The following is a 16,242-nucleotide window of genomic DNA, read 5'->3' on the forward strand; positions in this document are numbered from 1 at the left end:
CTCCAGCTCCAAGCATCTCAATAGTGCTAAATGAGGTCTTTTAAATTCCACTGGTCACAGCTTTGTTGTGATCTTGGAGGACCCCTGCTCTTGGTCTTCACCCACAAAGCAACAGATATACTTTCTTCCAGACATTCTGAACACAGATCAACTCCTTCTAGTGCCTCTGCCTACACTGTCAGTGCCATTAACTGTTGCGTGTGGATGGGCGACACTCCTCCCTCCCACAGAACCAGAGATGACACAGACACGTAGATGGAGTAAAAATGGCCACAACTTAATTTATTAATTACAGGAACACAGGGTTGGCTGCTAGGCATGGGTTCTGGATCAAGATCGATCAGCCCGCTGCTGACCGATACCTGATGAGTCCAACAGGGGGCCCACCGGCACAATACCGGGTCACATGACACGGCACCCCTGGAAACCGCCGGATGCTCCCTCCCCGCCAATAGGGGAGGGGCAGCACCAGATCCAGGGCCCATGCCACATGCCAACGCAAGTTGTGACGAACAGATAATGAACAACAACTGTAACAATGAACAAATCATGAACATGCAGGGTGGGTGGGAGGACAACTCGAAGCAGGCCTGGTGCCTGCTGGGCCCAGCGCAGCCTATTTAAAGCTGCTGGGCACAGGGTGCAACCGGCCCCTGGCCAATGCCAGGAGCTGGGTGGAGCTAGCCTCCAGTTGGCCAGCTGATCCAGTGGCGGGAAACTTCCAGCAGCGCAGGGGCTTTTGGGAAAGAGAAGCCCCTGCTAACCACGTGGCCAGAGAGAGGGCACCCCCCACCGCAACAGGCTTTGCCCGGTAAGTCGGGCAATGAATTTGCGTGTGGATGGGCGACACTCCTCCCTCCCACAGAACCAGAGATGACACAGACACGTAGATGGAGTAAAAATGGCCACAACTTAATTTATTAATTACAGGAACACAGGGTTGGCTGCTAGGCATGGGTTCTGGATCAAGATCGATCAGCCCGCTGCTGACCGATACCTGATGAGTCCAACAGGGGGCCCACCGGCACAATACCGGGTCACATGACACGGCACCCCTGGAAACCGCCGGATGCTCCCTCCCCGCCAATAGGGGAGGGGCAGCACCAGATCCAGGGCCCATGCCACATGCCACAAAAAGGGGGGTGGTGTGCCACCGCGCCCCTTGCTGCCAACCCTGGTTGCCTGCAACCAATAAAACGCCTGCTTCCTGGACACCCGAGCACGAAGAGCCAAGGTATCTAGCCAATGCTATTGGGGGCCCAAAGTTCTGAGTTGTGAGCCTGCCAGATGTTCAAATCTTGGCTCGTCCCCTGGGTGCCTTCCTGTCGAGCTTCGCCTTAGCGGCCCATCGCCTGGTTGGCACCTTGCTCCCCTCTGGTTCTTCCTCCACTGCTTCTCTTCCTCTCGCCTGCACCAGCAGTCCTGCGGGGATAGGAAACAGAGCAGCCGGCAGTCCCGGGTCCCTCGAGGAGGAGGCCCGGTCTGATGTATGAAGTATACACTGAAGATCTCCAGCGCCCCATGGCCTTGATGCTATCCACAGGGATGCCACTTCCGGCAGCTGCAGTAGCTGCTCCTATCCTGAAGGAATGTCCTCCAAACTCACCATGTGGAAGGCCCAGTTTCCTGAGCGCCCCCCGGCAAATAGCCATGAACCTAGTGAGGGGGCTCCCATCTTGGTGTATAAACAGAAGGCCCGGGGTGCTGCCCCATACGCCCAGGAACTTAGTGAGGGTCCGAATTGGGCATAGTTGCCCTACCTTAGATCCCTTGATAGCGAGGGAGACCCCTTTCCCCCCCTGGCCTGTCTTGGACCTTCGAATTTTAATAGTCATGGAGGTGCCTTGGATCGCAATGTCCCCTAGTTGCAGAGCCCTACCCGATGTGTCTGTCTTGGCATTGGCTACAACCTCCCCCAGACGAAGGGCCCCAAAGAAAGAAGTGATGAAGGCTGCCCGAAACAACTTAACTTCGTAATGCAAATTGCAAATCCTCCTGAGGGTCCTGGTGAGGCGGCAGAGGATCTTGTATGAAAGTGGGCGTCTGGTGTCCTCCCGCTTTGGTTCCTGCCTGCTCCAGCCCTTTAATATCTTCCTCACCCTGTACGCCTGACAGGGATCGCAGAACCCTGCAGCTTTGCTGAAGAATGCGATGCCGGCAAGCTGGATCCGCATGGCCTGGGTCGACACTCGGGCCCTCCTTTGTTGAACTATGAAGTGGATTACCTCTTCCTCTGAGACCAGCCACCCGCTGCCATAGCCTGCGTCCTCCCGGAATTTGGCGAACTTAGCCATGGCTGTCCGATAGGCTTTCTGGGTAGAGGGAGCCACCGATTGCATCAGTCCTGACCAGGCCTCCCATCTCCAAGGGTCCATAGCTCTTCTGGGAAGCTGGTGGGCAGACGATCTGTGTTGGGTGCCAGGGAGCAAAACCTTTCTTCCTGAAAACGTGACAACTCATCCGCTACTTCGTTGTTCAAGCCTGGAATATGTTGTGCTGAAAAAGTGATATTAGCTTCCAAACATATTAACACAAAGTGCCGAACCAGACGCATAACCCTGGCTGACTTAGAAGTCTGCTTGTTGTTGATCCTCACTACTGCCTGGTTGTCGCACCAGAAACGAACCCTCTTGTTCTTGAACAGGTCCGTCCAAATGCGCACCACCACCAAAATTGGGAAGAATTCCAGGAAAGTGAGGTCTCTAAGCAGGTTACCTGTTCTCCAACTGTCGGGCCATCTAGCGGCGCACCAGCGTCCTTGCAGAAAAACCCCAAAGCCGATGCTCCCCGCTGCATCTGAGTGCACCTGCAGCTCGCTCCCGGGCTCTCACTTAGCCTGCCACATGGAAACCTCATTGAACCTGTTTAAAAAACCTCAGCCATACCTTGAGATCCTCCCGCATTCCTTGCGACACTCTGATCCGGTAACGGGGAGCGCGCACTCCAGCTGTGGCCCGAGCAAGCCGGGCACAGAGGGGTCTGCCGGGGGACACCACCTTACAGGCAAAGTTGAGGTGGCCCAGAAGCGCCTGCAGTTCCTTTAAGGTTACCTTCCGCTTGGCTGCAGCTTCTCCAACACGCTTCCGCAGCGAAGTGAGCTTGTCTGCTGGCAAGCAAGACAGACCTCGCACAGAGTCCAGCTGAATTCCCCGGAAGACAATGGAGGTGGAGGGGCCCTCTGTTTTTTCCTGTGCTAAAGGTGAGCCAAAAACCCTGGACATGGCTATAAAGGTTCTTAACAATTGAGCACATTCCGTGCTGTCTGGCCCACCCACGAAAAGGAAGTCATCGAGGTAGTGGGTGATGGAACTGGAGTGGGACAGGGACTTGGCCACCCATTCAAGGAAAGTGCTGAAGGTCTCAAAGGCAGCACAGCTTACAGAACATCCCATGGGCAAGGCCTTGTCAAAATACCACTGGCCATTGAATTTAAAGCCCAGAAGGTTGAAATCTGCTGGGTGCACTGGGAGAAGCCTGAAGGCTGACTGTATATCGCACCTGGCCATAAGGGCCCCTGGGCCTTTTGCTTGCACCAGTCTGACTGCCTGATCAAAGGAGGCGTATTTTACGGAGCAGAGTTCCGGAGGAATGGCATCATTCACCGACTCCCCTTTGGGATACGAAAGGTGGTGAATAAGTCGGTACTCGCCAGGGGTTTTCTTGGGCACCACTCCTAGGGGGGAGACCCTGAAGTTATCCAGGGGTGGGGCCCCAAAGGGGCCTGCAATTCTCCCAGCTGCCAGCTCTTTTGCAATTTTAGAGCTGAGCACCTCAGGGAACAGGGCTGCTGATTTTAGATTGCCCAATGTGAATGCCTTGCGGGGGCCGACTGCTGGGATACGGAATCCAGCTGCGAAACCCTCCCAAAGGAAGGTGGTTGCTGACCTGAGGGGGTAGGCTTTGAGCCATGGGACCATGGGAGGGAGTTTTATGGGGGAAGGAGCAAGTGCAAGAAGGTCATATGGAGACTCACTTACCTTGCCCACCGACAGCTCCACTGGTTTGTCCAACTTCCTTTCTGCTACCGGGCTGGGGGCCAGCCCGGCCTGCCCGAAAGGGCTGTAAAACACCTTGCTTGCTGCACGACACCTTCGTGTGACTACCAGCGCAATACTCACATACGTGGTCGAAGCGGCAACGGGCCCTTTGACACTTGCCCAGGTTGAACTCCCAACAGACTGCCCGCCTGGCGTCTCTCTTGCCCCAACCATGCTCATACCTCCCTGTCTCAGGCTTGCCCCTGATGCTGGGCCCCACCTCGGTGAGCCCGATGTCGTGGTTGACGAGGTCCCACCTGGCTCGAGCACTTTGGGATGCCCGTTTGCGAAATGCGGTGTCATATGCTATGGCCGCTGCCTCCCTTGCAAGCTGTCTGGCCCTCATGACGTGAGCCTGGTGATTGGCCAAGTGCCAACCACGCTCAGGGAAAGCTGCTGCCACTACCCCCAAGAGAACAGTGTAACCGGACATACGATTGACAAAGGAATGCTCCACAGGCCTAGCACTATCCCTTTTCTTGTGCCTTCTCTTTGAGGGGGGTTCCCGGCCCTCCTCTCCTTGCGGTTTTAGGAGGGAGAAGATGTCCACATAATATCCCCTAAGGATCTTACTCCTGATGCGGGGGGAAAGGTGCGTCCCTGGGGGGTCCTCATGTCTAAAAAGGGGGGTGGAAGTAACTGAGAGGGAGACTTACCTCCTCCTCTCGTCCCGCTGGAGGTGTCAGTGCTGCCTGAGTCAGCTCTGCTCCTGATGGCCCACTCAGGTAGCCCAGGCAGGAGGGCTGCTGTCCTCCAATAATTATCTCTGTCTACTGGATCAAGAGCATACTCACTCTCTGAGGAGTCACTCTAAGATGTGGAATTGTAGTAGCGCTTGGAAGACCGATGCTTCTTCTTACGAGTGCTGCTGGTACGGTGATCACACTGAACCTCTGCTTCTTCCTCACTGGATGCGGATTCGCTACGCTCCGTGTCGCTGGACGTGGGTTCAGGTGCTTCTCTGGGCCGCCTGCGTTTCTTGCCAGGGTGTTCCTTCTCTTTGGGTGAGGAGGTTCCTGGTCCCTCTTCGGCGAAAACCTTGGACTCCAACTTACCCATCCTGTCTACTAGTTTTTCAATATTCTTGGAGATCCCCTCCAGAATGTTGTCGCCCTGCTTGGTGAAGCGCCCACTGGGGGCCCTGGATGGCGCTGGTTTTGCCGCTGGCTGCCGGGATCTCCCTTGCTCCGCATCTCCTTTCCCTTTTGCAGGCCGAGCTGGTGTCTCTGAAACTGCCTCTGGTGAAACTGCCTTCTTACGTGCCCTTGTGCGTGGGGCCATTCTGATGGAGTGCTACAAAGACAGAACTATAAAGCACAGGGTGGTAAATGATAAGGGGTTTGGTCCAGGGAAGAAGGGACCTGAAGCCTGAAAGCCATTGCTGGAGCAGGGCTGCTTGCCAATGGCCAGGAAAGGGGCGGGTTGGAAAAGAGGAGAAAAAGGCAGGCAAAATCAATGTGGAGTGGGGTTGAAGAAAGTTCCTTGGAACTGAAGCCCACCACCCCACGAAATTCACTGGTGGACTCCCATCCAAGGACTAACCATGGCAAACCCTGCTTAGCTTACATGAATGAAAATGCCTGGAAGCCTTTAAGGGGAGATGGCCTAAGCCCTGCCCACTGCCCCGCCCCCCCAGCGAATGAGGCCGAGAAAGCACGCTGGCCCCAACAGGGGCTGCAGAAGGATAGAAAAACAACGGGGGGGGGGGGGAGGCAGCCAGCCAGCAACCCCAGCCACCCCCATGTCTGGATGCATTTATTTATTTATTTATTTTATAAAAAAAATATTATTATTATATTATTATTTGGAAAAGCCCCCTTTGCCAGGGCTCCCGCTGGCTGCAGGGAGGGGCTTACCGAAGGGGAGGGGCCCTGGGCCCACGTGGCGAGGGAGAGCGCTGGCCCCAACACTCAGCCACGTGGAGGAGAAAATCCTCTAGAGAGGATGGAGGGCCCGACAAAGGGGGGGGGGAGGCTGCAAGGCCTCCCCCCCACTCGACCCCCCCCCCAAGAAAGAAACTGCCCTGAGAGAGGAAGGAGGGAGAAGCTGCCCGCAGCTGGCTCCCCAGATATGGGAAGGGCCAGTGAGGAGGCCACAGGCCCCCAGGAACCACCATGCGGCTGCTGGGCTTTTTCAGGGCCCAGGCAAGACCCAGGAGGGCACATCCAGAGGACCAAGGTAGGAAAAAGGGGCCCAGCAGCCAGTAGGCGAGGGGGTGGGGAAGGAGGGACAGTGGGCCCATGAAGAGGCCACAGGCCCCGGAGAACATTTGCTGCCGCCGGGGGAGGGGGGGCAGGCCTGGCAGTGGGGGGGGGCAACCCCCGCAGGACCCTTTCCCATGGATGCCCCCACTGCGTGCCGGCAGCAGCAAGGGAAATGGCAGCAGGCAGTGCTAGGAGCAGAGAGCATGCTCCAGCCGACCCGGGGGAGGGCTGGAGCAGGCCCAAGGCAACAAGGAACAACCCCCCACCCCCAAAGAAGGAGAAAAGAAGGCAGGCCCCAGGCCCGCATGCTCCACCGTTATTGTTGTTGTTGTTGCTGCTGCTGTTTGCTGCTGTTTGCCGCTGCCGCCGCTTTCTCCTTCTCCAACTCGAAGCAGGCCTGGTGCCTGCTGGGCCCAGCGCAGCCTATTTAAAGCTGCTGGGCACAGGGTGCAACCGGCCCCTGGCCAATGCCAGGAGCTGGGTGGAGCTAGCCTCCAGTTGGCCAGCTGATCCAGTGGCGGGAAACTTCCAGCAGCGCAGGGGCTTTTGGGAAAGAGAAGCCCCTGCTAACCACGTGGCCAGAGAGAGGGCACCCCCCACCGCAACAGGCTTTGCCCGGTAAGTCGGGCAATGAATTTAAAGGAGACACTTTGCTCAGCAACTGTAATCCAGGCTTCCATTAGAGGTCAGGACCCTATTATGTGTATCTTTTGTAGATTTCTGAGCCCTAATAAAATGATTTTACTCCATATTTCAATTCCAATTGACCATATTCCTCAAATTATTTATTTGTATATGTGTTTTATATTAAATAATACATTGTTTCTTTATATATGCAATTCATTTCCCTGCTTCTTACAAAAGTAGCATCCTACATTTCAGAAGGCACTTGACTGAAAGCGTCCGTTACCTAAAGCACTGTTCAGCTCAAATGCACTTTAAATAAAAATCCATAACAGCAGAAACCTTTATGTTGGCCATTATATGTTATCACCTGAACAGCAAAGTGAGCTGATCCCAAGGTTTTCTGGTTGTAGCTTTTCCATTGAGAGTGAGATGCATTGTATTTCTATTTGAATTATAGCAATTATTTCTAAGACCTAAATCCAATTACTAATCCCAACTAGAATATCCCCTTTGAATCCATCTATCAAAGGGTTTCCCACAAATCTAATTACAAATCTGCTACTGAGTCAGCAGATCTTCTTTAGTTAGGATGAGCAAATGAAATTAGGTCTACAGTATATCTGTGTCTAAACCTATTAGCATCTGCAAACTCTTGCTCTCTTTTGTCATCTGAAGTAGACTGTGACTTCTGGGTAGACATTCAGTCCTTGCACAGATTACAGACATCTGCTTTTCTCTTAACCTGAAGGTTGCTTCTGAAAGAAAATACATTTCTATATCTTCCAGAGCTGGGATGCTCTTTCAAAAACAGGAAGGAATTTTACTGCATCATGGATGTATCTAATGAGTAATGTAGGTACTGATGATAAGAGGTGTCCTTTTCTTTGCAACATATGGCCAGATTTCACAGTATTTTGTGGCTACTTTGGGAAGGGAAAAATTTTGTTCTTGCCACTTAGTCCTTATGTGTAGAGGTTCAAGTGCAATACTCTGTACTTTGCCATGACTCGAACATTTACAAATTGATTTTTCTCAAAGTATCCATTAATGTATGATACTCAAGGAGGCAATTCAGAGATAAGAGCACTACATTTATAGACCTAAAACAAAGATGCCTACTGAAAGTGAGTCAGGATGCTGGGAAGGGGCTCATAAATATTTTTCCAGTCATCTACATACTACTTTTTTCATGTCCTTTGAAGGTGAATTGGGTGGTTTTTCACATCCCTACAGTAACATATCCCTACAGGAGCTACCTGTTGGTGCAGCGGGTTAAACCACTGAGCTGCTGACCCAGCTGACTGAATAGTTGACAGTTCGAATCTAGGGAGCAAGGTGAGTTCCCACTGTTAGGTTCCCAGCTTCTGCCAACCTAACAGTTTGAAAACATGCAAATGTGAATAGATCAATAGGTACCGCTTCTGTGGGAAGGTAACAGCACTCCATGCAATCATGCCAGCGACATGACCTTGGCGGTGTCTATGGACAAAGCCGGCTCTTTGGCTTAGAAATGAGATGAGCACAACCCCCCAGAGATGAAGATGACTAGTCTTAATGTCAAGGGGAAACCTTTACCTTTACACTAACATATTCCCTCACTTAACTTAGTTATTGTAATTATTGCAGATATACTGCAAACATGAAGAAAAATACTTTGAATTCTGTCTGGTAGGCAGTGATGATATTTCATCTGTGGGTTTATATGTATCAGAAGTTCTGCAGTCCTTGGCACAAAAGAGTGAACAGAGAGGACAGTGGTAATAAGATTCAATAGACTGAATGACCTAAAGCAGGTGTCCCCAAATTAATGTCCAGAGGCCTAATGCAGACCTTCAAGGTTATTAATCCAGTCCCCCCCTAAACTTTAGACTTAGGGTTGCCCTAAGTCTGAAATGACTTGAAGTCACACATCAACAGCACTTCTAATTAATTTAACTGTCACATCAGCCAAAAGCAGGCACACAATTCCCATTGAAATACTGGTAACTTTATGTTGGTTAAAATGGTTCTTCATTTTGAATATTGTATTGTTCTTTCATATTTTTTTGCAATATAAATAAGATATGTGCCATGTACATAGGAATTTATGCATTTTTTTCAAACTGTACTTTGCCCCCACCCCCAACCTGAGGGATTGTGAACCAGTCCTCGGCTTAAAATGTTTGAGGATCCCTGACCTAAGTGTCTCCCTTCTGGTCTATCTATCTTGACCCTTCTGTGGCATAAACTGATACACTTAGAAATGATTTTCCCCCTCATCTTCCCACCTCTCCTCTTTCAGTTCATTTTTAAAGTGAGGCTAGTTTAGATCTGCACCCTAGGTAACTTTCCTATCTAAAATGGAATGCAATAAAGCCTTTAATTTGTTTATCCAATGTCTTTGTTTCTTCTTCAACTGTGGTGATAAGGGTTTGAATCCCAGTTTGACCATGGAAATCTTTGGGGTAATCTTGAGCAAGCCACATTCTTTTAACTCCAAATGAATGCAAAGGCAAATCCCATCTGAAAAAGATTTTGCCAAGGAAATCTCATAAAAGGTTTTCTTTAGGGTTGCTATATATAAAAAAATGACTTGAAGACCTTCAACAACAAATGATTGTTATTGTTCATATCCTGTTTTATTTCCCCCCACAAAATTTAGACACAAAGTGGCTTACAGTTTTTTTAAAAAAAATACAATTAAAAACATACAATAAGAAAGCATTAAATAAAACACAATTCAATTTTTCACCAGCATTAAAACAAGTCAAACTTCAAGCTAAAATATAAAACACATTTTTAAAAAGATTTAAAAGGATTAGAAACAGTTCAGTAAAAACACCCAGGCATCTTTAGTTTAAGAAACCCGTCAAAATATAGACATTTTAGCATTCACTGTCTTCTACAAGCATCACATTCTGAACCAGTCCTGGATCACATTCATTATCTAGTTTCTGTGACATCATTGTCACCTTCTATGACATGACAAATTCACCTCTGTTCCCAAGTTCTTCAATCCTAAGTAATGCAATGACCTAGTAACATGTTTTAACAATATCTAGCAGGCCACACAGATTGCTCACCCACACTTCAGAAATATAAGCCTGAGAGGAAATACATACCAGACAGTCTTCTTGACCTTCTCCTCTTTTTTTCTGTTCATGATTCTAAGGTTGATAATTGCAAAAGAACAGAATGCCACGGTAGTCCACGCTCTGGTTACATCCCGTTTAGACTACTGCAACGCTCTTTACGTGGGGTTGCCTTTGAAGATGGCTCGGAAGCTTCAACTAGTCCAACACTCGGCAGCCATGATTTTAACAGGAGCGGAGCGCAGGGAGCATACAACCCCCCTGCTGCGCCAACTCCACTGGCTACCGATTTGCTACCGGGCTCAATTCAAAGTGCTGGCATTGGCCTTTAAAGCCCTAAACGGTTCCAGCCCAAGCTACCTATCCGACCGCATCTCTGCCTATGAACCCACCAGGACTTTGAGATCTTCCGGGGAGGCCCTGCTCTCGATCCCGCCTGCCTCACAGGCATGGCTGGCGAGGACGAGAGATAGGGCCTTCTCGGTGGTGGCCCCACGGCTGTGGAACGCCCTTCCCACGGACATTAGACTAGCTCCATCATTAATGGTATTCCGCAAAAAAGTGAAAACCTGGTTGTTTGAGCAGGTGTTCAAATAGTTAGTGCAATGAATGTAATGAACATAGGAATGGAACAATGGATGATGGATCTGGATCATGTTTTTAGTGATGAGACGCTAGCGAATGACTATTGGTGTTAATTGTATATTGTTGTTAATTGTATACTTTTCTATAATATGTCATAATGTTAACTGTTTTTTATACTGTGTTATGGTAGCATGGAATTTCTGCTGTTCTTGTTGTGAACCACTGTGAGTCGCCTAAGGGCTGAGAAAAGCGGTATACAAATAAAGTAAATAAATAAATAAATAAATGCTTATTTAATGCAGCAATTGATAAAATAGATTTCAATGCCTTTCCATCTCTTTTGCATTCTGGAACAGAAGCCACGGTAGAAGCCCTATCATTGGTTAGTGAAACTACTAACATAGCAGTCTTCAATTGCATTTCCCATTTTTATTATCAGAACTGTCAAAGCTACAGAATCTGAAATAGAGGCTGCTGGAATGAATGGGAGCTCTTAACACTGTTGCCTGAGTCCACAATATAACTATCTTCTTTAACTATATAAATGTAGACAAATATAGAGATCTTATATTTGGATTTACTATTTTTTCCTGTAATCTTTTACAGACAGATGTGATATAGCATGTGAAGAAAGATTTCCCTCACTGTATTACACTTTCCTACTGGCCTGCTCAGCTTATTGGAAAATAACTCACTTGTTCATAGATAAGGCTAGCCACATGGGTAAACTGTCACTTTTAAAGAGTGCAACAACTTAATTTTGGTAACATATTATGACTGGGAAAAACTGTCATTTTCATTTCAACCAAATTCAGAAGGTTTTTTTTTTTTTAAAAAAAAAAAAGTCTTGCAGTTTCATACTGTAGTATTTCCTTCCAGCAGAGGCTAGGTTGGCTCCATCTCTCTTCTCTTTTTGCATAAGAGAGAGAGAGAGAAATATATATTTTGTAATAAATGAGTTTTTAAAACAGTTAATTAAATTATACTATTCAAAAAAACACTGATTTTACACAGTTACAATTTTAAAATAAATACTTAACACATGGCACTCAGAATACAAGTGGAACATCCCCCATTAAGAAATAAGCTTTCTGTAACAACTAAGTAACAACAAAAAGGTGTGTGTGTGTTGTTATGTAATTGTTACAGAATATATATTTAGACAACCCTTCTGTTGTTGCTTAATTTCCATCTGCACTGCCATATAATGCAGTTCAATGCAGTTAAACTGCTTTCTGAAACTGTATTATATGGCAGTTGAGATGGGATGCCCAATTGTTCCACTTGCATGACCAGTGCCATGTGTTAAGAGTTTATTTCAAAACTTTATTGTTTAAAATTGGTGTTATTTTGATATAGGATAATTTAATTAACTGTTTCTAAAACTTATTTATTATAAGAATATTAAAGCTATATTTTGTTGCACTCTACACTGCGAACCAAGATGGGTCTTATTGGGGATAAATATGGCATACATATTAAATCAATCAACTGGACCAAATTTGGCACACATAATTAATAAAAAATACTGTCGGGGATTGACCTGTGATTATGAGAGTTACAATTCACCCTGCATCCAGGGATTGCTGGGTACTTCCAGACAGCACCAAATCACAGATTTTCTATGAGGGGCAACAAAACAAAACTCGGGACTTGAGGGCAGATCTGCACACAGACATGTAGGTTCAGGAATTTGTGCCTGTGATGTCCAGACTTGCTGCTGTTTTCTGGGATTTAGAAGCCCGTCAGATAACCACCACGGGACAACCACTGGAAATTTAGGTGGCTTTTTCTCAAAAACATTTTTAATGTACTGATGCAAATATGTTCATCATTCATACGAGTTTTGTTCCTGGGTTATAAATGCTGGTTCCTCCTTGGTTATATCATAAAAACCTGGCAAAAGATTACAGGGCAAAAATTTTGTTGTGGCAAGAGGAACATCACCACCCACTCACTTATCAAAGTTTGTGACACACAAACAAAGTTTTTGCACTTTACTCAACTTCCCCTGTGTTTTTACAATAAAAGCAATGAGGAACCAACATTTATAATCTGGGGACAAACCAACATAAAATCGTGTAGTTTCTGAGTACAGGGATATACAGATTCAAATATTTGAATCTTCTGGCCAGATCTGGGATTTTCCTGCACTTCTTTATCTCAGTTTTTTTTTTTTTTGCTTTGTAGCAGTTCCTCCCGCGTTTTCAGCTGACGATGTCTAGTCAACCTCCATTTTGAAAATAAAGGTGGGATACTTGGGGGACTGAGAATTTTGGGGTTTGGTCAACCTGCCTGCATCTGTATAGCATCTATGCTGAAGCATACTTTCTAGTGTTTTGCTGCCTTTCCTTCCCTTTGTCTGGACTCCTTCTGCTCTTTGCCGAAACTATTTGCCTGTTCCCTGCCTATTTGTTCTTAGCTTTTCCTTTATCCAGTGAGTGATATTGGATTTTTGAGATCAGCCATAAGCTACAGATAAATGTATACCTGGAATGAAATAGAGCAAGATGGGGACAGGTTTGGTTTCCTGCAATGTACAGAAACAGAACTGTGGGTCAATTTCCAATTCAGAAAGTACTGAGATGCTTTTTTTGTGTGAAAGGGAACTTCACAAATTGTCTCTCATGCTTAGGTACCATGAGAGAAGATGTGCAGTCATAGATACATGGGTTTTTGCTGGCCAGGGGCTGAAATAGATTGGTCTTCCCACTCAAAACTAAAATCTATTCATGGGTATCCCTCCTGTGAGAGAAAATGAGAGAAGGAGCCCTCAGCCTTGGAAGATGGAACAGCTGCCAAAGAACATTCAATATCTCTGACAGCAGTAAGGATAAGCAAACAGGAGAAAAACTCTGGAGGGGAAAAAAAGAAAAGTTTGAGGATTGTTCAGTGTCATTTCACAACATTATAAGTTGGAAAAGCTGAACTTACCAGCATCTGTAAACTGGATAAAACATACCATTCTAGCTCTCTGATGAATGGACTCTTCTACCAATATATTTTTGCACACATGTGTTAGTCCAGTCTGCATGATGTAGACATTCTAAGTTATATAATTAAATAAGGCATTGCCATTTGAAATTGGAAAGCATAAGGCAGGGATTTGAGCTATGAGAGACATTTATTTAGCTTTTATTTCAGTGTAAAAATTGACATCTCACATTTCCCAAAGTTGAAAATACATCAGAATGTAGTTGGCCATCAAAAGTGACACATTTCCAAAGTTTGTAATACACTGTAATCAAAAGCCACTAACAACAATTCATGCATTTAAAAATGAATGAAAAGCTTAATATTAAAAAAATTCAAAAATATTTTTCTACTCTCTCATAAAATGTTTTCTTGTTTGGAAAGCTGTTCTTTTAAAAAATATGGCTTTTTAAAAATTGCTCAAAACATGTTAAAATGTGAGAAAAATGAGACAAATTTATGTGCCGAGTAAAAAACATAAATCACAATCCAATGTGAAATAGTGGTGGATCAGACGTAGCACTGCAAAAGTATGACCCTGAGTGAAATTGAGCTTGACAGAAGCACCCATCCCTAACTTTAATTAAGTTTAAAGCAAAAGAGGGGAAAATCCCAAAAAGCCAGATCTGCAAAGAGACATGGGAGAAAGGGAATATAACAATTTGACAGAAGCATTCTTGGACTTGGATAGCCTTATAAACACATTATGTCAGTTCTGGAACAAAGTGCTCTTCTCTTTTTATTAATGCTGGTGTAATAAAATAAATTAGTTTAGACCACCAAGTGTCAATTCTATAGTAGAGTTTTATAATGCTTCCATTTCCACATAGTTAGAATGACCAGGAAAATGAGTGTGTTTGTGTGTGAGAGAGATCTCTTATTCCCATGACATTCCCAGCACTTTTTCATTTTCTTCATTTTTTTATGCCCAAGCCAAAAGATAGGTGCTATGGCTGCCACCTACTGGGAATTTAATGAAATTACTGTTATGTTTCTAATAATATTCTCAATATCCCAACTGTGTTCTCATAAGGCTCATAATTTTCAAAACACCTAAATCATACTAGGCTAGGATCAGCAACGTACAGATTATCTCATTGGAAAATCGCTTTCCTATCATTTATTCCCACTCCTGTACTTTATAGTTATCTAGGGAATCCTATAATATAAATGAAGTTTGTTATATTATACATTTACTATATGGAATTCAGGAAAAAGAGCCAGTCATTTCTGTAGTGCAACTAGTCTACTGTAGCAAAACACCCAGCAAAGAGTCCTTCCTGAAAATGATCTAATTTGTTTTGACAAAAGCTCAGGAAGCTGTTTAACAAAGCTGTGGTTTGAATTTTATTGAGTTCTCACCATTTCTCACTTGCAGTATTCATCAGAGAATGATCTATCCAAGAATGCTAGCCTTTCAATCTCTTTGCTCAAAGCCCTATGCCACAGTGGCTCAAATCTTTCACAACAATCCTAGTATTGCATTACAATAATTAGAAAATTATTTGAGCATCATCTGGGACAGACAATGGACCTGCTTTTTTGAGAAGTGGTGAATTCCTTCTGTTTCTTTTGTGGGTTCTCTTAGTTGAACAGGAGTTTAAGCACTGATAGAAGACTTGTTTTTTCTGGTAGAGCCTGCACAACAGCATGCAGCCATGGATTCCAATCCACTGAAACCTACTGTCCCCCTACCACCTCATGAAAGCCCGAGGGGGCTGGCCTGCCCATTGCAAATTGGGTCTCCTGCTACCTGCCTTCCTGATCAGAAAGGCAGGTAGGGAAAAGCCTAAGCCATGAAGGGTAGCTCAGGCTGTTCACCAGGCTTACACTATTGCCCTTCCGATCCATCTTGGGGGTCTGAAGGGAAGGGAAGGGGAAAAGAAAAAGAGAATGAGAAAGAGAGAAAGGGATAGAGGAAAAAGGGGGAAGGAGGAGGGAGGCAGAGAGAGAGAGGAGGGTATGGAGGGGAGTGGGAGAAAAGGAAGAAATAAAAGGGAAGTAGGAAAAAGAGAGGCAAGGATTTCAGAAAGCATCATGTAGTGGGTTGAATCTCATACTATGACTCTGCACCGTCTTGGTGACTTTAGACAAATCACACTTTCTCAGCCTGAGGAAGGCAAAGACAAATCCCCTTTGAATTCACCCTAAATCTGAAACAGCATGAAGGCACACAACAAAAAACCTAATTACACATTAATTATGTCTTACTTAGGAAGTGAGGTGCTAAAAATCTATTTACAGCCCCAAGAGAAGCCTATTTAACTTCAGCCCCTTTCTACTCACAGTTGCACAGGCCTTTGCTGGTAGAAATGGCAGTAAAACCCAGAGTTGATTTGCAGCCCCAGTGGTGGGTCCACAGGTTCTAAGTGACACCATCCATTAGCCAAAGAAAGAGAAGATTCAGGAAATATATTTTTCACCCCACAAAATCAGATTTTTACATCTTTTCCCATTAATTTTACTTTTATTTTATAACCATAGATTTGAAATAAGACACCAAAGTCATCCAGTCCAATACCCTGCCAGTCTTGATTACGCAATGAAAGCATCCTCAAGAATGGGCCATAGAACTTCTTTTTAAAGACTTTCAAAGAAGGAAATTTCACTTACTACCCCAAGGCAGTCTTGTATAACTCTAATATAAGGAGATAATATTTAGGTAGAGTGTTTAGGTGGAATATTTCCACCTAATTTTAAATTAATTGATTTGTGTCCTTGGACCTCATCATATTGCCTTCTCTG

At 45.8% G+C, this 16,242-nt stretch overlaps 1 protein-coding gene across 1 annotated transcript; it reads right to left on the minus strand.

Annotated features, from left to right (window-relative positions):
- Positions 1-1,337: 1,337 nt before the first annotated feature.
- On the minus strand, positions 1,338-2,375 carry LOC137096577 (integrase/recombinase xerD homolog). The gene has a single exon (XM_067466245.1). It carries the CDS (start codon positions 2,373-2,375, stop codon positions 1,338-1,340), a length of 1,038 nt encoding a protein of 345 aa, XP_067322346.1.
- Between the last annotated feature and the right edge of the window lie 13,867 nt (positions 2,376-16,242).

Source organism: Anolis sagrei, chromosome 3, assembly GCF_037176765.1.
Source record: "Anolis sagrei isolate rAnoSag1 chromosome 3, rAnoSag1.mat, whole genome shotgun sequence".
Taxonomy (NCBI): Eukaryota; Metazoa; Chordata; class Lepidosauria; order Squamata; family Dactyloidae; genus Anolis; species Anolis sagrei.

What these genes read in the sequence shown, in the direction of transcription:
- LOC137096577 (XM_067466245.1), bottom strand. Translation starts at nt 2,375, where the DNA reads ATGGACCCTTGGAGATGGGAGGCCTGGTCAGGACTGATGCAATCGGTG.